General features: G+C 49.8%; 8 protein-coding genes across 8 annotated transcripts; 4 read left to right on the top strand and 4 right to left on the bottom strand.

The window, feature by feature from the left end:
• Positions 1-320: 320 nt before the first annotated feature.
• On the bottom strand, positions 321-1,261 carry ANOM_005467 (putative alcohol dehydrogenase; the record flags this gene model as incomplete). The annotated part of the gene is made up of 3 exons (XM_015550724.1): positions 321-590; positions 655-696; positions 797-1,261. 3 exons carry the CDS (start codon positions 1,259-1,261, stop codon positions 321-323), a joined length of 777 nt encoding a protein of 258 aa, XP_015407058.1.
• An 865-nt stretch (positions 1,262-2,126) lies between these two features.
• ANOM_005468 (uncharacterized protein) lies at positions 2,127-3,870 on the bottom strand (the record flags this gene model as incomplete). The annotated part of the gene is made up of 2 exons (XM_015550725.1): positions 2,127-3,742; positions 3,807-3,870. The coding sequence occupies 2 exons, from the start codon at positions 3,868-3,870 to the stop codon at positions 2,127-2,129; spliced, it is 1,680 nt and encodes a 559-aa protein (XP_015407056.1).
• A 576-nt stretch (positions 3,871-4,446) lies between these two features.
• ANOM_005469 (putative aldehdye dehydrogenase) lies at positions 4,447-5,907 on the top strand (the record flags this gene model as incomplete). Its single annotated transcript, XM_015550726.1, has 1 exon — positions 4,447-5,907. One exon carries the CDS (start codon positions 4,447-4,449, stop codon positions 5,905-5,907), a length of 1,461 nt encoding a protein of 486 aa, XP_015407057.1.
• Positions 5,908-7,578: 1,671 nt separating this feature from the next.
• On the bottom strand, positions 7,579-8,831 carry ANOM_005470 (tricarboxylate transporter; the record flags this gene model as incomplete). The annotated part of the gene is made up of 6 exons (XM_015550727.1): positions 7,579-7,662; positions 7,769-8,186; positions 8,235-8,382; positions 8,439-8,570; positions 8,641-8,661; positions 8,765-8,831. The coding sequence occupies 6 exons, from the start codon at positions 8,829-8,831 to the stop codon at positions 7,579-7,581; spliced, it is 870 nt and encodes a 289-aa protein (XP_015407046.1).
• A 709-nt stretch (positions 8,832-9,540) lies between these two features.
• On the top strand, positions 9,541-11,534 carry ANOM_005471 (fungal specific transcription factor domain-containing protein; the record flags this gene model as incomplete). Its single annotated transcript, XM_015550728.1, has 3 exons — positions 9,541-10,249; positions 10,300-11,259; positions 11,320-11,534. 3 exons carry the CDS (start codon positions 9,541-9,543, stop codon positions 11,532-11,534), a joined length of 1,884 nt encoding a protein of 627 aa, XP_015407045.1.
• A 4,005-nt stretch (positions 11,535-15,539) lies between these two features.
• Positions 15,540-16,535, top strand: ANOM_005472 (short-chain dehydrogenase; the record flags this gene model as incomplete). Its single annotated transcript, XM_015550729.1, has 1 exon — positions 15,540-16,535. The coding sequence occupies one exon, from the start codon at positions 15,540-15,542 to the stop codon at positions 16,533-16,535; it is 996 nt and encodes a 331-aa protein (XP_015407048.1).
• Positions 16,536-17,387: 852 nt separating this feature from the next.
• ANOM_005473 (uncharacterized protein) lies at positions 17,388-18,842 on the top strand (the record flags this gene model as incomplete). The annotated part of the gene is made up of 1 exon (XM_015550730.1): positions 17,388-18,842. The coding sequence occupies one exon, from the start codon at positions 17,388-17,390 to the stop codon at positions 18,840-18,842; it is 1,455 nt and encodes a 484-aa protein (XP_015407047.1).
• Positions 18,843-19,092: 250 nt separating this feature from the next.
• ANOM_005474 (glycoside hydrolase family 47 protein) lies at positions 19,093-20,150 on the bottom strand (the record flags this gene model as incomplete). The annotated part of the gene is made up of 3 exons (XM_015550731.1): positions 19,093-19,239; positions 19,306-19,997; positions 20,054-20,150. The coding sequence occupies 3 exons, from the start codon at positions 20,148-20,150 to the stop codon at positions 19,093-19,095; spliced, it is 936 nt and encodes a 311-aa protein (XP_015407050.1).
• Positions 20,151-21,113: the final 963 nt, after the last annotated feature.

A 21,113-nucleotide genomic window follows, 5' to 3' on the forward strand; every position in this document is an offset into this window, starting at 1 on the left:
GTGTGAGGGGGTTATGATTAATATGGCGTTATGCAGGGATAGATGGGCAGTGCCTCCAGTGAAATTATATATCATATCACATATCTATCAAATGCCCGACCACGAGAAGCCTCGCAACACCATACCTAGTTAATACTTAGAAACAAGTGCTGCCGGCCATACCATTCTTATTCGTGGCCGCAGATTATAAATACTAATGGGCAAATGTTCGGTGTGTGTGGTTATAAAAATGTGTCGACCCTCAAGGGAGTTACATACAGATAGTTGGTCATTGGGGAAACACGTGCTAGTACTATAATCATGCATTACTGATGCGTTTATCAAAGAGTTAAACGTCCTCCATCCACTGGAAAATTCACACCGGTGATGAAGCCAGCTGCATCACTGGCAAGGAATACGGCTGCATTGGCAATGTCACTTGGCTCGGACATCCGTCCCAATGGAACCCCTTTGGCAAATTCCGCTCTCCCTTCAGGTGTATCGGGGACACCAGTGAACATTTCAAGCAGATTAGTAGCCGCTAGTAAGGGACAAATGGTGTTCACTCGCACACCATGGGGTCCATACTCTGCAGCTAAGCCCTGGGTGACCTGGATTTATATTGATAAGTCTATGCCTTTAGGTTCGACGTATCGTAGTAATTGGAAGGCTCACCGTGTTTAGGAATCCCTTGGTTCCGGCATAGAATACTTGTCCCTATGGCGTGTAATTAGTGGCCTGTGTTCATTGTGGGATCTCCCCCTTTTGCTTTGGTAATGCGTTACACCACATTGCATCAAGCCATAAGGAAACCTACCGATCTAGGGCGCATAGCACCGACCGAAGACGTGCTCAAGAAGACCCCCGACCCTCGTTCGACAAAGTAGGGCAGCATTACCGAACTGCTCAAATAGATACTCTTCACGTTGATGGCCACGACTCGGTCAAAGTCCGCCTCCGAGACCTCTGCACTGGGCTGCTTCTTATATGTTGTCCCGGCATTGTTGACGACGATATCGCATTTTCCGAATTTGGTTTTGGCCAGACTCAACGCTTTCTCCCAGTCACCTCGCTTCGTCACATCGGCCTGCAGAAATATCGCTGAGCCGCCATGGATGTACTCCTTGCTGCGGATTTCCTGCACGACTCGTTCTCCTCCCGCCACGCTGATGTCGGCGACAATGACATGAGCTCCCTCAGCCACGAAACCGTGCGCGATTGCTTCCCCAAATCCTGATCCCCCGCCGGTGACAATAGCTGTTTTGCCTTGTAAGCGACCCATTGTGTAATTGGATAACTGTCACTAGTGCTGATCTTCTGGCCTGTCTAGAGGTAACAGAAGGACGATTGAGAATGGCACATCCCCTCATATACTATCTATCATCTCTCAACATACCGAGGTGTCAAGGTCGTCCATATACTACTTCCGACTACATTAGCTCGGCCCGGCCAGGAAGGGCAATTAATAGTGACATGTCAATGGTTGCCAACGCGTGGTTGACCAGGCACCAGTTCCGTGGGGTGCCAAAACAATACGGCAAAAAAAAACCTTGGAATCGACGGCAATCGCCGGCTGCTTCTCCATGTGAACATCGCGCACGCCGAAGAAATGTTCTCTACCGGATGAAAAGAGCATGAACTGGCACAATGCTGCCCTGATTATCTTCATGTATGATTTTGCTGCTGGGGTACTCTGCTTCTACACGTGGCCTTTCTGTAGCTACTCTATGGGGGAATAAAAGCCCCTCGTTGGTGTAGCTGTAAGAATTAGTGATCTATAGTAGTGATCTCTATGGCTAAGGATACAATAGGCACAGTCTGTATTGTTTATATGGGAATCTAAAATCATGAAGGCACATTTGTCCATTTTTCGCATCCTAGTCCAACTGCAAAGTAAACAGGCTTTGGTCTTATGTATGTGTAGGTGCCTGGAAAACTGAGGAGGCACACGCTGGAATAACATCGCCATAGAACGCCTAGTCTACAGTAGTACGCTGGTCTTTAGCCAGCAATCTTATAGTGAAAGACAAAACTTGTGATATAGAGACGGCAATGAATGAATGAAACAAAGAATGAAAGAAAGAGACAAAGAAAGGACAAGGTAGGGGGAGAAGAGTGCCGCGTCAGGACGCATCTGGGCGTTCATGTTAAGTAGGCAGGTCGGCAGACATGGCCGCTTGTCTCTTCGACTGTGACTCAATGTCCATGCCAGGTCTCAATTTTGCCTTCACCCATAAGGCCGCGGGGTTTGTGACTAACTTCTCGACGTATTGAATATCGCAGTCTGGATCGCGTAGCTCCCAGTCAAACTCCATCACTAGTGCTGCAATGGCGATGCTGAGGTCCATATATGCCATGTTGCGGCCAATACAAGACCGGCCACCCAGACTGAATGGCTGGACGTAGGTTTTGAGATTCTCCGTTTCTTCCGCTGATGGACTATAGTCAGGGTCAGACCCTCCTAACCATCGCTCCGGAATAAAGCTCCAGGGATCGGGGAACAAGCTCTCATCGTGGTGGATGTTGTAAAGTGGGGAGCCCACCACGACACCGGGGGGGATGAAGTGTCCTTGGATAGTCATTCCAGGTTCCGTGACGAGCCTGGGAAGGCCAAACCCGAGGGGTGGGCTGCAGCGGAAGCTTTCGTCCAGGACAGCTCTCAAGAGTGGAATTCTTTGGAGGTCAGAATAGCTTGCGATCGGCTGCGACTCTGGCGGCAAGCTGTCTAGAAGCACTTTGCGGAGCTTGCGGAGTTTGGAAGGATTCTTGCATAAATGATACAGACAGTTTGTGAGCGACGTTTGTGTCGTGTCCTGCCCCGCGCTGAGCATTGTCGAGCACTCCGAGAGGAGCTCCTCCGAGGTGAGGACGTGCGCGTGTTTCTCAGTAGGCTCCAACGGAAAGCTCGTAAACAGATCCGGCTCCGCTGGTGGGTTTTCTATCCGATGCCGCACCACATAACGCGTCATGGATCGAAAGTTCTTTGCGGATTGGGCGCCATGAGTATGGCTTAAAACAACCTGGATTAGGTTCCACCAGGCCCGTGGGAGCTGGGCGAACGGAATAATGAAGTTGGTGTTGGAATGGGCAGCATCCATGGCATGGACCGTGAAGACTCGGTTCTTGAGGTCTACGGCAGGAGCAATATCATTGCCCTTTTCCAAAAAGCCATAGGGACTCGACCAGAAGACCGCGGTGATGACATCGAAGGCGAACATATTGAGCCACGGTCGCACGTCGAAAGCCCCGTCCACGACAGGGTACTCGTCTGTAGTCGCAACCATGCCCCCTCGCGCTTTAATCTCCAAGTTGCGGCACAAGGCCTTTGCTAATTTGATGACTCGGGGCTCTTTGTCGTAGATTTGCTTGGCAGAAAAGACGTGCGACAGCAGTTTTCTCCGTTTTCCGTGCTCTGCCTTCCCAATAATTTGGAACATGGAGGGCACGCCATTTCCCAAGTTCGAGTACAACTCGGCTTTCACCACGGGGGCACCGTGGCTATAGATTTCTTTGCACGCCTTCGCGTTCGAGAACGACAGTAGGTCTGGAGCCAGTCGAACCACTGGGCCCAATTTTCTATGCGCTTCGTAAACAGTCACATACCGCTTACGTCTCAGTGAGTGAGAAACGATCCACAGGGATGTGAATGGAGCCAAAAAACTCGCAGCTGGGAACCGCCGCAGTTTCTTTGCGTCGAGATAGTAGTGAACTAAGGGGTAGATTATGAAACATGCCACCCCTAGAGCTGCGTACGTGTAAATGTCTACATCGCCAGGCATATTAGCAAGCCGTGAACTTCCCAGCGCTTCTTGACCGTAGATCCGTACCTAATACCAGCGCGGCAGGCTTGGGGATGATCCCTAATAGGTTTCCCTGATGTGGCTCGACCATGGTGTGAGTTGCCGACAATTTCGTGTGAGACGACCTGCAGAAGTGATCTGCCCAGCCTTGAGCATCTTACTTATCTTCATGACCTATTAAAGGAAAATAACATCAGTTCGGGCTAGTACAGAGCGCCGCCTTCTCGGATTCTGGCTACCCGGCTCGGGGGTTCCCAGCCCGCCAAAAATTTATCCGTAGAGGATTAGGGTTCGCATTGCCAGTTACCCGATTTATACGTGGGATCCACCCCCGGATTCTGTACAAGTTCGGCACTACTGTTTTTGGACAATTAGATTACTTTACGTTTGTCATTCTGACCCCTCTCTTTTATTTTGATTCGTTTCAAGTCTGAACGGACTTTCCTAATATGGAGAAAGCACAGTCGCGTCAAGGGGCCCGAGAGAGCCGGCGAACATCGTTGGCCCTCAGTGTTTCCGCTTAACGATGGCACGGATTGCGTTTACCGGAATGCAGTGAGAGAAAAGGATATAAGGTAACGTAATAGTAGACCTGCACACAGACATTATTAGCTGTAATCGCTGATTGTATGCTACGTCAAAGTGCTATCCTGTCATCTTCCTAGCTATGTCTACCACACACTCTCTACCCTCCCACTTGGACCTGTTCTATAATGGTCAATGGTACCGTCCCAAAGATGGGGTGTATGCGGAAACATTTAACCCAGCGTGTGGCCAACCCATTACTAAAGTGGCTGTTGCCTCCGCGGCTGATGTGGACGAGGCTGTAAATGCGGCACATCAAGCGTTCCTGAGCTGGCGGACGACGCCTCCAGTCGAAAGAGCCCGGTGCCTGCGCCGCGCCGCGGACTTACTCCGTGAACATGCCGATGAGCTTGCATGGATTGATTCCTTGAACACCGGGAACCCACTGGGAAAGATGCTGAGTGATGCGAAAGTCGCCGCTACGTCACTCGACTATTTCGCAGGATTAATCCCGATGCTGAAAGGCGAGACCATCCCACAATCGGACGATACCTTCCACTACACCGTGCGGGAGCCATTGGGCGTCGTGGGACGCATCATGGCATTCAACCATCCCATTCAATTCACGGGCTCGAAAATAGCAGCCCCGCTGGCTGCAGGCAACACGGTGGTAGTTAAGACCCCAGATCAGGCGCCCCTATCGTGCCTCCGTCTGGCCGAGATCCTGGGCCCTGTATTCCCCCCCGGTGTATTAAATATCCTGCCTGGCCAGATCGAGTGTGGGAAGGCCTTGACGACGCACCCACTGGTGAAGAAGATTACTTTGATCGGAAGCGTCCCGACCGGTCGAGCCATCCAGCAGGCTGCCGCAGCCACGCTGAAGCCAACCCTCCTGGAGCTTGGGGGCAAGAACGCGCTGCTAGCATTTCCAGATGCCGACGTGGATGCCCTGGCCGAAGGTGTTGCGCGGGGGATGAACTACACTTGGGCAGGGCAGTCTTGTGGCTCGACCTCCCGTGTCTTCTTGCACGAATCGCATTATGAAACGGTCATAGAAAAGGTCAAATCATTCATCGAAAGAGAGTTCAAACCAGGTGTTCCGACAGATATGTCCACCACTATGGGCCCTCTCATTAACAAAGCGGCACAGGAGCGGGTTCTGTCATATATTCTCTCGGCGGATGCGGAGGGCGCGCGCCTCATCACAGGAGGCAAGATCCCAAAACATCTTCCCGGTATGGAGCTTGGTTACTGGGTCGAACCGACCGTGTACGCCGACGTTCAGCCACATATGCGTATCGCCAAAGAAGAGATCTTCGGACCCATCATGTCTATCTTCAAATGGTCTGATGAAGAGGAACTTATCAAAACAGTTAACGATACCGCTTATGGTCTTACAGCTTCTGTCTTTACCCGTGATATCTCGAGGGCGACGAGAATCGTAAGACATATCGAGGCCGGCTATATTTGGATTAATCAGGTGTCTAAACACTTTATCGGTGTCCCGTTCGGAGGAGCGAAGCAATCTGGAGTAGGAAAGGAGGAGTGCCTGGAGGAACTATTGTCATTCACAGAGATAAAGAGCGTGAATGTCTTGCTGTAGTGATGCTAGGTGTACAAGTAGGATAATCGGGATCTTGGCGTGATCAATGAATGTGTATTCTCAATCAATAGCGGCGAGGAAAAATCCGATAGCTCTAACGTTTATCTCTTTCTTTCTGTCCGGATGCGTGTGTGCCTAATGCCTCTCTGCCCTTCGAAGAATGTCGAGAAGCTGAATCGTACCAGAGTACTTTACCAAGACGAATGGACTCGACATAGGGGATGGTAACGCTCAACCACGTCATCCCACTCGTCGAAAGTCTACCCTCGTCAAGCAATATTAATGAATGCTCTGAATCTACCATGGTCGTGGGGATGACATGTAGACAGGCTTTGGCTATTGGCCTGTATTTGTGTCCGCATTTATGACGGGGAGCAGTATGTGGTAAGGTGATGGCGTCCAGCTGGATGCTGCTCAGATCGTTATGTATACAGTCCTCAATCGGTATTAACTTTGAACTGTTCTCAAGGAAAGGAACCACGCTGGGCCATTAAACAGGGTCAATTCTAGCCTACATATTGAAGTTGACGACACAAGACAACAGCAACGCAGCCTCCATAACAGTTTTGATGTCTCTAGCTGTATTCGGATCTGTATCCCTCCATCCGAAGATAGAATTACCTTAAGACACGTCACTATGTTTCCTTCAAATTGCCGTACGCACAGCACACTTGAATGGCGTTATTGTGACCTTGCTCAAGTCCCAGACATCCGCTGCATATGCATCATCCAGAATGATCTGGCGAACTTCATCTTCGCTGTTGGCCTTGATGAGCATCACACTTCCAGTTACATTTGGGCCCTCGCCTTTGGCTGGTTCACGAGAGAGCATAGCGCCACCAAACACCACTTGTCCAGCTTCGACACGAGGACCCAACTTCGCCAGGTGCCTAGGACGAAGGGACATGCGAACTGGGAGTACCCCGGGGCGGTCGGGAATGCTCACTAAAAACTCGGATTGATATTGAGTCATAATGGCGATACTGTGGTAGACCGGGAGAGAATGACTAAATAGGAGCAATGCTGTTAGCACCGGGTTCAGAAGCGGGTCATAGGGGTAATACCTTTGAACGTGTTTCTGGTTACAAACTTCGGTCATAGAAGTTCGAGGTTTCTAAGCAAAAGCTAGTCGTGCTGCCTGCTAGGAGTGGCCTCGATTGTCTTGAATGGTAAAGCAGATTTTAAAATGTAAAGCGAGGAGTTCCACGCACTAGACAGGACTTTAATAGAGGTTGACGGCCACAGAAGCTACTCAGGTTAATTATCTGCTCGGGTTAGGGCATCTAGAATAATTCCGGTATACACAAAACTAGTGCTGATCTGGGCCAATTATTGCTGCTGCCGGCTATTTAATCTTCTTGCCGATTTCCTATCTGGGATAGCCGAACCTCAAGGCAGAAACTAATATGGATTGCCGACCCACAACCTGGATTATATTTCATAGTCAAATACAGTATGTACAGAGCTCATGGAAATGGAATTAGTTAGTACATACTTGAGGATTTGGGATCGTTCCAGACCCTGGAGTTCCCTGACAGGTCGAATAGCAAGTGTGATGCGTCAGGAAAGGTTGACTTGAAAGCCAAGTCCCGCTGAGCAGAAGCACATTCCGTTGCTAATAACGTCAGTCATATTATATTAGCATCATGTGTCTCCAGGTGTATTATGGATCTAGATCCATTGGCTCTGCGGATCCAGCCAGCCGAAGAATTCGATGATCTTTTCATAGGCTGTAAACACTACTCCTCCGCTGACCTGTGAACTATAGCGTTAGAGCACCGACTTTATACCCAGTGGCTGTCACGTTCTATTACAGCCATGACTAGCAATGGAAATACTCCTGGGGTGAAGACACACGTACCGTAAGTCTTGCTAGCCTCGGTACCGCGCCGGACCAAAGCTGGACGAAGCCTTCATTCATCACAACTTTGGCCGCGGCGTCGAAGCTGTTCTTATAGGCCCCCCGAGCCTCAATACTTTGCATTCTGGTCTTGATAGTGTCGATGGGTTGGGTGACATAGACAGTGATTAGACCCGCCAATGCCCCAATAGTCAAGGTCGCAACTGTATCCACCTTCTGGCCGGGGGGCAATTGCCTCTGCCACAAGTCGCGAATGGTCGAGTACGCAGTGAATCTAGTAGCCGAATTTGCGGCTTGTTTCGCAGTGGTTGGTACGAGTCCCTGCATGAAGCCAGCGATGCCTCTTTCACGGTAGATGACACCCACTCCATGCACCAACCCGTTCATACGCGGCCGGGCCGATTTCCGGTCGTCGATCCTATATATAATCAGCACAAGCCAGAGTTGAGGTATTCTACTGACATACAGAGAAGTTTTTATACTTTCTGATGGGGTTACTGCTAGCACACTTTCGATCAACCCAGCTCCAAGGCCGGCAATGGACACTTTTATCGGAGTGAGCTGCCCCTTCTCATCCTGTAGCAGATACTTCATGCGCTCGTACGCCGTAAACCCTTAGCCAAAAGGGCTCAGTTAGTCTAGTTAACTGTCTGGCTTCCACTAGACTTACTGATAGCAACCTTGGCAGCGTTACCGATAATCGCACTTGTGCAGCCAGTATACCACTCGCGACCAAAAGGAGGCCAAGGCAGCTTTGCTGATTCCCCAAGTCTCCGATTCAACTGTGAGTGGGTCTTGGCAACTGTCGTCCTGTCAGCATCAGCATGAATTTAAGTGGATTGGCTCGCAACGCTTTAGAGCTAGGCACTTACACTCGGCTGGGTAAGTTATAGCTGGTAATTTTGTGTCAGTGAGAACGGGTTATGGTGGATTGCGATAACCAGGGAGGCATGGGTATCGAATGAACTGTGTTGGATGATGAAGGGTCAATCCCACCTATTTCCATAGCACCCGCCAGGCAGCCTGCTACGAGAGACCGCAACGGTGATGGTGGTGCGTCCATTCTTGTGGATATTGGACAAGGGATACACAGGAACACGCTGCGAATAGAGCAATTAGCACTGTCACAATGAACTAGGAGTAGAAAGACTCACGTGCTATGACCTAAAATGCCACAGCCATGCAGTCAACTATCAATGGCCCAAGGTGGAGGATATACACATTGCCGATCTAACTTGCCATCGGCCGCATACCCCACAGTGCTATTCCGAACAGCATGGAGCCCTGCTGGGGAGAGCAACAGGCCAAGCCAATTCTTACAATCGGCACAAAAAGTAGGCGATTGCCTCTTTCGATCGGCACTCCACACACTGGTTCCGGGCTCAAATACTCCGTCTGCCGTCAACTCCTCGGACACATACTGTCCGTTCCACGGCATCCTTGCATTCGAACAGCCCCAGATGAGTTTTCAAGGTCCAAGGCGTGAAACACGCGCCTGTGATAATTGCCGGGGAAGAAAGGTGCCAGAGTCAATCTGATCCTACCACACCCACAAGTCACCTCCTAATGTATTCGCCGTAGGTAAAATGTAACAAGGAAACACCGTCCTGTGGGGCATGCAAAACTCACAAGCGGGACTGTGTTTACACACGTATTATTCCGCGGCCAAGGTCAGACTCCTCTCTCTCCATCCCTCTCTCTCTGCGCGTGTGTGTGTGTCTATATGCAAGCCCCGTCTTACTGCGTCTAGGCCATCTGCAACGACCATCCGGATGCTGGAGGCACAGGTCGCATGGTTCAAGACAACCTTGATCCAAATGAAGGATGCCGATGTACAAACACGGGCTCTACTACTTCGTGAGGCCCTCGCGCGGCCGAATGTACCACTGCATCACTCGGAGGAGGAGCGGCCCAAAGAGCGGCCGAAAGAGCGGCGTGGTAGTGGCCAGATGACATTGAATGAGGATCTGACTCACACCAGAAGTCTCCAGAAGCCACCTACAGAAAGATGCAAGAGTGTTTCATCTGATGACGAGCTAGAAACCTCGACCTTCGTCTCGGCGGATGATCAAGGTCGCATCGGCGTCTTCGGGCCTACATCAGGCCTGCATAATAGCTTGGAAACATCTCAGCTTCCTGGCGATCCGCCTGAGTTCGTGCGGAACCTGCTCATTACGAATGCTGTGATTCAGCGCCAAAAGGAATACGAACTGCGAAACCACGCGGACTTTGACGGGGTTCCACCGGACCTTGCCATGCATCTGCTAGACGTCCATTGGAATCGCCAACATCATAGTTTCCTTCTCACATATCGGCCTGCGTTCACGCGAGACTGGGTTTCAGGGGGTCCATACTTTTCACGATTCCTGCTGAACGCTATATTTGCCTCCGGCTCTAAATTCTCGGGCCGCACAGAAGTGCGAGATGACCCTTCACTGGCCCAGACCGCTGGCAACCGATCCTGCGGAGGTGCCAAGAACTGTTTTATCTGGATTCGCTGTTGGAAAACCCCTCAATTCCGACAATAGTAGGTTTGCTACACCTGGGCTCAGTATATGTCGCTCGTGGTGAAATGTCCAAGAGCTGGATCAACACGGGTCTCGCCATTCGAATGGCATTCGACCTTGGATTGCACCTCGACACCCGGGTTCCTGATTTGTATCCGGAAGATGTTGAGATCCGCCGCAGAGCATTCTGGGCAGCCTTCATCTCGGACAAATTACAGTGTCTATACTTTGGCCGGCCGGTGGCCATCCATCTACGAGATACTCATGTCTCTACTAAGCTCCGTGATACCATGGAGGAGTTGGAGTGCTGGAGCCCCTACATAGACCCTCAGTGTAGTACCTACCCAATCCAATCGCCGCCTCCAGTCCCTACTTTCATGATATCGGCTTTCCAGCAATTCTGTCTACTGTCAAACCTCATGGCCGATATCATCAACCACTTCTATGTAGTTGGCGCTAAGCCGGCCACACCACAAATAACCCTACAAGAACTGGACGACGCGCTCTGTGGCTGGTACTTCAACCTGCCGGATTGCGTGGCCTTCCAGCCATGGTCTACAGACAAGACCACGGCACAGAAGCTCGTCACTCCAAATATCATGATCCTGCATAGTACCTACCATGCCCTCATCATTCTATTGCATCGTCCTTTTGTCTCCAATAGCAACTTGCGCGCCAAGTCCCCGCCGGTCGATTCCTGGAGAGCATGTTCGACTGCAGCAAGCAGGATTACAGCCATCATTGAAAGGTGGAAGGAGTCCTTTGCGCTGTACAAGGCCCCCTATCTCTTAGGATACTGCGCTTATGTGGCGTGTACCATCCATGTCAGAGATGCCGCCCTACATCGGGGAGGCCAGAGCCATAATATGCTTACAACAACACTTAGCATGCTGAACGAAATAAGCTCGGTGAACCCAGCCCTCACACGATCTGAGCAGCTAGTCCGAAATCTGATGGCTGTGAACGCCATAACTGAGCTATCGCGTGAGTATCGTGAGCCACGTAATTGCGCGCTAAAAAGTCCAAACTAAAAGCAATGTCTAGACCCGTCGCCGGTTGCTTCCAGCAGCACAGTATTTGACGTTGATATGGAGGCCTTAATCCAGATGTTCCCGGATCCCTTAGATGACCAACTTGTAGATCTGCAGGTATCCAGCCCAAACTTTAGCCAAGCGAGCTTCCTTGGCAGCAGCTCTAATACTACAGTCGGCTTGCAGTGTGAGGATGAAGTGCAGCCTGATGGCGTGTCACTGGAATAGAGAGGGCTCCATTCTACCTGATGGTCACAGCCAAGGATGTCGGTTATGCGAACTTTACTTTCATAGAATCCTTTGATCGGATTACATTCGTGTCACTATATTCTCATGACGGTGACCTTGAGAGTATACGGTACCACCATCCACAAAGAATACCAATATCGGGCGGTGGTAATTAGCGAGGATGGTCAAAGGCCTATTATAGGATGCTATACTGATGGTAATATGGTGGTTAACGGTCAAACACCAGGCGTTATGCAGTGGCCTTTTCGTTCAGTTTCATAAATGACTTCACTCCACCCCGTCGCCCACCGATGCCCCCTACCAGCCGATACCTACGGGTGTTAGATTGGCCAATCTTGTTTGTTGTTTGTTGCTCTTGTTGTGTCTTCCTGTACGCACATATGATGTTCCAGACCATTACATATATTTCTTGAGATCTCCAGGGTATACTCTTGCGAACTAGATTTTGGAGAATTGGCATATAGACGATCGCGAGCTGCCTAAGCTGCGGCGGCTCGGTAATGCTGTTGTTATGGAAGACGCGGATCTAAAGCAATGGCAGAAAGGACAAGAAATTAAAGGCTGTGGCCATCGTGTTGGTCTGAAGGCTAGTCTGCCATGTTGAGACCTGGAGAACACATTACAGTTATAAGATTGCAACAGCTAATCCATTATATTCTTGATCCAAACTTTGGACACCAAAATTAAAACCTGTACATAGATGGGGTAAGTTATACATATGGAATGGGATAAGCATCATGAAATATCTTAAAATCTTGAGTAATTTGGAAGTCGGTTTGTAGTCCCTGCTGTTGGCGACTGGGAATATCTGTTACGGCCTGCTCAACATTGCTCAGTATGTCCCAAGGCTCGAGGTCGGGTGGATCTTCCGGGATAATCACGCAAAGGCTGTGTGCCTGTGTGTCCAAACACGATGGATTTGGCTGGATCGGAGTAACCATTTCAGGTTCCTGAGTCGGCGTACTAGTGGACAGATCATCTACACGGCCCCTGCCCACCTTGTCGGCTAATAAACGCTCGAGGTAAAGACACAATTCCCAGTAGCTCTGTGGGTCCTGCCGGAAGAAGTCAGAGAAGCAAGAAGGTGTAGCGCCGGACGCCCCGAGAGCGTTCGCGATGATCTTCGGCTTTATAAAATCAAGCGTGTGCTTGACCAAAACTGATAAGGGCCTGACATCAACCCGCAAGCCATAGAAATGATTCATGGCCCTAAAGAGTGAGAGGTTCTTCGTGCTTTCCTCCAGTAGGAGCGGCGTGGGGGACAGGACTAAATTGATGCCCCATAGGATCATCGGCAGGAGGAATAACTGCATTCTGTGGAGCAATGTTAGATATGGTATAGGTGGACTGACCCAAAATCGTTTCCAGAAATAGATCGTAGACCATGAGCGGTAAGACAGTAAGGTAGGAAACGTACAAGTTATTGGGAACAAACATTGCCAGGTCAGCTTCGATCAAGTCACTTATTTCTGTAGTAACTTGAGTTACCGCGTCTCGAAGCTCATTTCCATAATACTCCAGGGTATTCTCACGCGCCGGGGTAGTGTGCAAACAGCAGACCAATCTTGTGGAGTAGCTGCACATAGCCATTCGTGTTGCTCTGTAAGAATCGGTAAATTTAGGTTCTTTGGACAGCGTGGTCCTTAAGCTTACTGATAATATATTGACGTTAGGGAGAGCAAAAGAGCGATTGAGTCATGCTTAACAGGCAAGTCATGTTCACTGGCGATTATGAATTCCGTATGCCAAAGGGACAACCTCAATTCAAACCTTCCTAGTTGCTCCCACGGGCCAGAGCTAGAACTAGGCGCTTCTGGTAAGCTTTCCCTGGGGTCTGGATATAATACCATAAGCAAGTCTGTCACTATGACCGCAAGGTGACACTGTCGAATGAATATCTTATGTAGCTCACACTGCACCTCGTATGAATAAACCTCGGACAGGTTTTGACGCCTCTGCAGGTCCTGAAGTGACAAGGCACCATTTGCGCCTACGGGAGTTAAGTCGGGAGTGATTTGGATTGGTCGACGCATCCCCAACGAGACTGCCCGATCACGAACTATACAGCACCACCAGAGTCTCTTGAGATTATGTCTGTCTGCAGAGGCGTCCAATGTCAGACAACCAAACTGGTGAGCGTTTATAGCCTTTGCATGCCCGATCGCCAGAGACAACCAGACCGAACTACCAGTTCCGTCCATGCTACAGTCGAAAAGACTCAGCAGCAGTGCCGTTTGTGCAAGAACCAAAGGGTCCTTTTCCATACCAGAATGATAGAGTAGCTTGGTAGAGGTTAGAATTGGTTCCAGGAAGCATCTCATCTGGGGACACGAACCTTAGCCTTTTGGTAGAGTTCATTCCGAGTAGAAACAATAGACACCGACCCCCAGCGCGTTCCTACATCAGTCGGCACAAACTAGAACATCGTCAGCGTTTTGGCATCAAAATCTAGAATAAAGCCCTGGTCGCTTACAGCAGCAGCCGCGCAGAGCACCGCCTGCAACAAAGGCAACGAGTACTGACATGTGGACTGTTCTGGGTGGCGATAATCAAACAAAAATTGAGCCTGGTCAAGTATGGGGAGACATGGATGGACATATAAAAAGTAGTATTGCAGGAAGATATCCATCACGACTCTGGGTGGTAAATGCAGGCAGCCCTTTTCCTCCAGAAATCTGATATGTGTTTCATCCAGGCGCTGCAGAGTAGATGTGTTGAGGAAGCCGTAGTAAGCAAACGGTAGCTGCGAGTATATACCTAGCCAGTAAATATATTAATAAACGCGACCAGAGCGGGACGCAACAATACCTACCGTTTTCTGATTTATCATGGCGGGGGCCGTGGGATAGGATAGAGGACAAGCTCCCTCGCATCGATCGGGTATCTGCGCTAGAGCGAGTTTGCTCCACTTTGGAATGGACGAGATAGGATGCGCGGTGTCGATGTGGTTGCCTCCGCGGTGTATTTGATTCTTTATGCTCCCTTTCATGACATTCACACCCGTCGAGACGACAATTCGTGCATGGCGAGCCCCGAAAGGCTACATCGCATCGAACTTTGCGGACATGGCAGCGTGCGCAAGCCATTGGGGCACGCCGGGCTCGACGAGGCCGGGCAGACGGCATGGTCGTATTGTTGTTGGCAGACATGGAAGTGTCTGCCAGGGCGCGGTCGAGATTAGAAAAGGAGAGGCCCACAATTACTATCAGCAATGAGGCTTGCTTTCGCGTTGCTATTAAGGCCCATTCCGTTTCATACGCGACTGCCCCTGAGGAAGCGGGAATTGTACAATCGAATCAGTTGGAATAGCCGACCAGTCTCAAACTTCAGTCAGACTGGCTGAGATATAGTTTAAAGGTCGCGGTCATTCGGTATCTTTACATATAAGGTCCATCTGGTATATACTGGCGACGTACAGCAAGACACAGTGCCTTCTTCAATGCTGCGACAAACGCCGAAAGAGAGAAAATTAAATTACAACACGGCCTCTCAAAGCAAGAGAGACTATTCGTTTCTATACTGGTACGCGATGCATCTTCGTCGCGCTCCAGATGATCTGGGGAAATCTAGATCAGGATCGAACTTGGATATCCCGTGTTGTTTAAGGTTAAGTAGTTCGGCTTTCCCTATTCGGACTTACCAGATGCCGAACCAGAGAGAACAAGCCCGATTAATTAGTTCGCTAGTTCCTGGTACGGCTGACATAAAACAGACGCTTTAAACTTTTCTCCCTTCGGTTCAGCCATCGGCGGTACGTTTCGGCGCCGATAAATGCCTCAAGCTCGTCGGCCGAAACGTTAAGCACAACCAAACACCGGTTGAAACCATATGACACAATCTCAAAAGCCCTGACATCATGATTGTGCTTTCTAGGTTGTTACTAGGCAATTAAAAAGGCCCAAATCTCATATATCTCCCTAGCCCGAAAACTTTACATGCTCAGGCCTGTTGTTACCCAAGGTTTGCACTCACCCCCCAACCGTAATGGCTTCACGATATTCTGCGGTACACGAACGCCCCGAGGGCCCTGGAGATGCCCGTCCAACGGCGCTGGAGATTGTTAAGGACGAAGGCGTTGAAAATGCGTTTGCCGGAAAGGTTATCCTCATCACAGGTTGCTCATCGGGCTTGGGTATCCCCACCGTCCGAGCGCTCTACAAGACGGGTGCCACTCTCTATCTGACTGCACGGGATATCAACAAAGTCAAGGAAGCCTTGAGTGACATCATTGACAGTCCCCGTGTCCATATCCTGCATCTGGACCTCACCTCCCTTGCATCTGTTCAGGACTGTGTTGAGGAATTTACGTCGAAAAGCCCGACATTGAATGTCCTGGTCGAAAATGCCGGTGTGATGGCATGCCCAGAGGGCCGAACAGTGGATGGATTTGAAACACAGTTCGGAAGTAACTACCTTGCACACTTCCTACTCTTTTACAAGCTGAGGCACCTCTTGCTGGCTTCTTCCACGCCTGACTTCGCCTCTCGCGTCGTTATTGTTGCCTCAAGCGCCCACCGAATCTCTCCTGTCCACTTCGACAATATCAGTCTCAGTGGGGAGTATGAGCCGTGGAAGGCCTACGGCCAGAGCAAGACCGCGTTAGTGTGGGCCGCCAACGAGATTGAGAGGCGCTACGGGTCCCAGGGGCTGCATGCCTTTAGCCTGCACCCCGGTGGGATTCAAACAGAACTGCTCCGCCATGTCACAGATGAACAGAAGGCTAACTGGGCTGACAACGATGTCTTGTCAAGATACTGGAAGAGCCCTGAGCAAGGAGCAGCCACGACTGTGTGGGCATCCGTGGCAAGAGAGCTAGAAGGCCAGGGAGGCAGGTATCTAGACAATTGCCAGATTGCTGAGCCGCACGATCCAAGTAAAGGAGATTTTGCACCGGGCTATGCTCCATGGGCCTATGACGAGAACGGTGCGACAAGGCTCTGGTCTACTACCCTGGAAATGCTGCACCTAGACGCTGAATGACTCCACCCTGCGTGTAACTTTGTCACATAATATCAAATATTTAACATACGAAAACAATTTGTCCTTATCCATTGCTGGTTTACTGAGATGGACTATGTCAGTAAATCCTTCTACACCCTTCCATCATGTTCTTGACTGCACCACTGCTACAGGTCACCCTTCATTTCCGGAACTTGTACCTAGGACCTAGGTTAGAACATGTAGCCACCAGAGTCTACCAGGGGACTTCAGGGAACTGCGGCATATCAGCTAAAGCCTTTGCGGGTTCAGGACGGAGGTATATTTCTACCTCAAAAGCTTCCCTTGAATCTTCGTTTTACAGTACACCTCGATGTTTTTAAAAGCACATTTCGCAATATCTTTATCTGGTAGCTGTATGCTTAAATATCCTTATGTTGAAGGGTGTTTCTACACAGCTATAACATATATATATGTAAGTATTTATTACCTCAATTTATTAGTTCTTTAGAAAGTCTCAATGGTCAAATAGATATACATATTTTATTGCCTAGGGAATTCTGTCTGACTGATGATAAGTCTGGCATAGGAGATCTTCCGGCTGAGCAGCATTTGGGGTTTACATTGAGAGCAAATTAATTGAATTATAGCGGACAGGCCGAAGCTTTCGGGAGAGCATCGTTGCTTCCTAGGGTGGGACTGAACCCTATCAGAAACAAGAACGGAGACCGAGGTGATCAGCCACAGGCGTCTACGCTTGCACCGGTCAACAACAAGACGTGTTTAGCGTGTGATATAACACACGGTCCCCTGTCACTTCAGCCTCCTTATGATTTCCCTCTCTCTGGTCGCGTCTTTCCTGGGTTCTGTCCATGCCTCAGCTCCTCCGGCAGAATGTTGTCCCGTCGCAGAACCATCGTTGCGGCCTTCCTGGCCGCTTTCTGCCTCCTTAGTGTATATTATTTCTGGCATAAGGAGCCTCCAAATCTAGTACGTCCACTACAAGAGAGACGGTCTCGCTTATGGCAGCATCTGCATCCTTTACTGAAAAAGTATGTGCCCGATTGTCCCAAACCGATCCAGAACGGCAGCCCAGGTCTCCCACGATTTGACGCAATACACGAGACCCCTCGCCCAAATCTCCTTACCAACGTGGATGAAATACTACAGCCCATGCAATCAGCCCACGATGGCTTTGTTCAGGCCATCCAGAATTTAGACATCGGTGATGCTTTCGCTCCGGGAACAGTAGGCATAGTGTCATCGGCCGGAGGCACATATTTGCCTACTTTCGTGGTGTCTCTATCGTTGCTGCGCCGGACGGGATCGACTTTGCCAGTGGAACTCTTCATGAAGGATCGGACAGAGTATGAAGGGCATATTTGCGAGGTGGTTTTACCCCAGCTGGGGGCAAAGTGCTTGGTGCTCTCTGAGATACTGGCAGATTGGAATGAGACCAAGAGCATCCAGCCCATAGAAGGGTTTCAGATCAAGTCCTTCGCCATGCTTTTCTCTTCTTTTGAGAAGTTCCTATGGCTGGATGCCGACTGCGTTCCTCTGCATGACCCCATGGCACTCCTCCAGTCTGAACCTTTCGCATCCACCGGCCTGGTCACCTGGCCAGACTTCTGGGCCAACACAGCCGCCCCGGTATATTTCAACATTTCGCGTCAGCCCGAACCCCCTTCTACAACCCGACAAGCTACCGAAGCCGGGATAATGTTTGTCTCCAAGTCAACTCATACCCGCAGCTTGCTCCTTGCTGCGTACTATAATTACTATGGACCTAACTACTATTACTCGCTACTCGGGCAAGGCGCACCGGGCGCAGGCGACAAAGACACCTTCCTCCACGCGGCGATTGCTCTAAACCAGAGCTTTTACGCCGTCAGTGAGACCGTGGTTGATCTCGGAAATCTGAAGCCCGGAAATTCCCAGGCCGCGATCAATGCAGGATACGCCCAAGCAGATCCGATCCAGGACTATGATCTGACAAGCCAAGGGAAATGGCGAGTCCGGGATCCGTCCGTGGCGAAGCCGCCTCGTGTCTACTTTATTCATGCTGGTGCTCCAGAATTCAACCCAGGGAAGGAGCTTCTGGGGCCGAAGCTGCAGGGGTTTGATGGAAGTCCAACAAGGCTGTGGACTTATCCACCAGAGGCTATGAGGCGGCTTGGGTTTGATGCTGAGCGTATATTCTGGGAGGAGACTATGTCTGTAGCGTGCACAATGGAATCCGGCTTTGAGACTTGGAAGTCTAAAAGTGGACTTTGTGACACCGTCCGGGCCCACTGGAAGGCCGTTTTTGAGAAACCGGATATCAAGGTGCCGGCGTTGACTGATGGCTAGATTCTTTTGGTCCAAAAATTCTCTTCTCAAGGCATATCCGTGCCAATCATGCTGTATACATTGTGTGACGATTGTAACAAACAGACTAACTTAGTAACTCATCTTGAACAGGGCATAGCAAATATTCCAAAATGAGATGAAACGAGGAAAGGGCAACACAGAAAAAGAAGACCAAAACACAGAATACCATACTATTGCTTATATTTCGATATCATTCACATCGGTGGTCACTAAGGTTTGCTCCAAGACATCAAAGTTCCCGACGGTTCCAGCCTCTCTGGAATTTGATCTGATTAAACCGGGGTAGCACATGGGCTTCGGTGTTGAAAACCACTTCAGTGAGCGGGAGAAATTCCTTTGGAGAGAAAAGGAGATATAAATACTTCAAGGTCTCGGCCTATAATGAGTTAGTACTACCTAACTCCGAACTCCACGGGCTATGGCCGGAGATTGTGCGTCTTACCAGCCAAAAGCTTTCCATATTATCACGTTGTGGTGTGGGGACCTTGGTGACATCCTGCAAGGATGTGTATCCTTCGCCATCTTTCACTACCATGTGTTCCTTGAACGCCTTGAAGATCTCCCATCCCCACTTTCGGTAGATGGGATCGTTGGTCACACGATACATCAAGAAAAGACTCTCAACCGTTTCTGGTCGCTGCAGGTTATGTTCATCCAGAGGTTTGATATTCAAGTCTTGCTCCCAAGAGGACTTGTCGTTGTTACTTCTAGCCATGGGAGGTGAACGAGATGATGGTCCTATATCGGCCTCGTCGACCTCAAACCAGGTAATCTCCGGAGCTAGACCAGAGGCCGTGACTGCATACATCGCCCAGCATGTTTTCATAAGCTCCCGTGCCAGTTGCATCTGTTGCTCTTTCTGAGAATTCCAGCCGGGTAGATTTCGCGCCTCCTTCTCAGTCAGTCCTTCAGTCGCGCCGATCGCGATGGAGCCCGGTAAGAAGCAGACAAGATGATCCATCTTAGGGGATAATGGTCCACCTATGCCATGTGGCAGCTCAGCAATAAACTGAAGCTTTGAATGCTTTGTACAGGTCACTAAATGCTTTTGTATCCCGGCCAATGCTTCTTCCCACATCTCACGGTAAACTGGTTCCTGTCCGGAAGTCTGCAAATATTGTTTGATTAAGTATTCTGTATTCAAATCAGCCCCTTCCTCTTCCAATTAAAGGGTTGCCATGAGAGTATACCATAGTATGAATCCCCGCGACTTCCAAGACGAATTTCTTTGTACCTGAAGTATCCAGTATCTGGGTGCACAAAGATTGGGAGAAGGCCACCCTGCATGCGATGGTCATCTATATATAACCTTCATGACGTGTTCAGCCTTACGCCAGTATACCTCTTTACCGGTAAGGTGGGCTAGATATTTCATCTCCAGTTGGAGTGTGGTGACTTCAGCCGTAGATGAAGCGCCACCATCTGCATGAGAGGAAGGCCTTTTCCGGTCCCAATATTAACGCTGGCATATGGGATCCCTGATGGGGAGTCATATGCACCAAGCAGCCGATCCGCTAGATCGACAGCTCTGGACAGATATATATAGTCCCGGCGGGAGGAAACGTCTGGAAGCACAGTGGACAAGTAATGAGCAGACAGGAGCCCCCCAAGCATGCGGATGGTCATCTAAAAAGTGTTCACATCCTGATCTTGATTATAAGTCAAGTCACGATTAAGCCACTTGCGGGCGTCGGAAATCTGCGTGGTCAGATTCATAATCATCAATGTATCTAGGCTGTCGACGATGATCCATCCTAGACCGCTGGGGCTCATTTGTGACCCAGTTTTAGAGATGGGATGAAAGCGATCCTGCCCTGTTCGAGGCATCAGTGATATTTATTCGCGCAAGTTGGTCCACTGGCCTTTCCAGATACTGTTGAGACAACACGACGAAGCATATATCAGGAGAAAACCTACCCCAGGCATACTTAGCGTAAGCATCCCAACTAATCACGAAAGAGTCTTTGACCTTCTACCGGTGACTAGACCAATATCTGTCTTTGTCGATGGGTCGAAGAAAGTCCAAAGACGTTCCCCAGCTTCTGGTTTGAACGTGTCTTCCTATTATTAGGGCTAGTAAGCTGGTAAATACACATTTACCACTCCAGCTCAAGCCAAGCGAAGGACACCATCGAGAAGCTCTGGGTTTCTGTGACTGTACACGCTTTTGCTTCCGCCGAACAACCTTTGATGACATTATTTCTGACTGGATGTCTGATGGGAGGGATTGGGGCTTGGGGCAGTCAAATA

The sequence above is a fragment of the Aspergillus nomiae genome (assembly GCF_001204775.2).
Source record: "Aspergillus nomiae NRRL 13137 chromosome Unknown contig00127, whole genome shotgun sequence".
NCBI lineage: Eukaryota > Fungi > Ascomycota > Eurotiomycetes > Eurotiales > Aspergillaceae > Aspergillus > Aspergillus nomiae.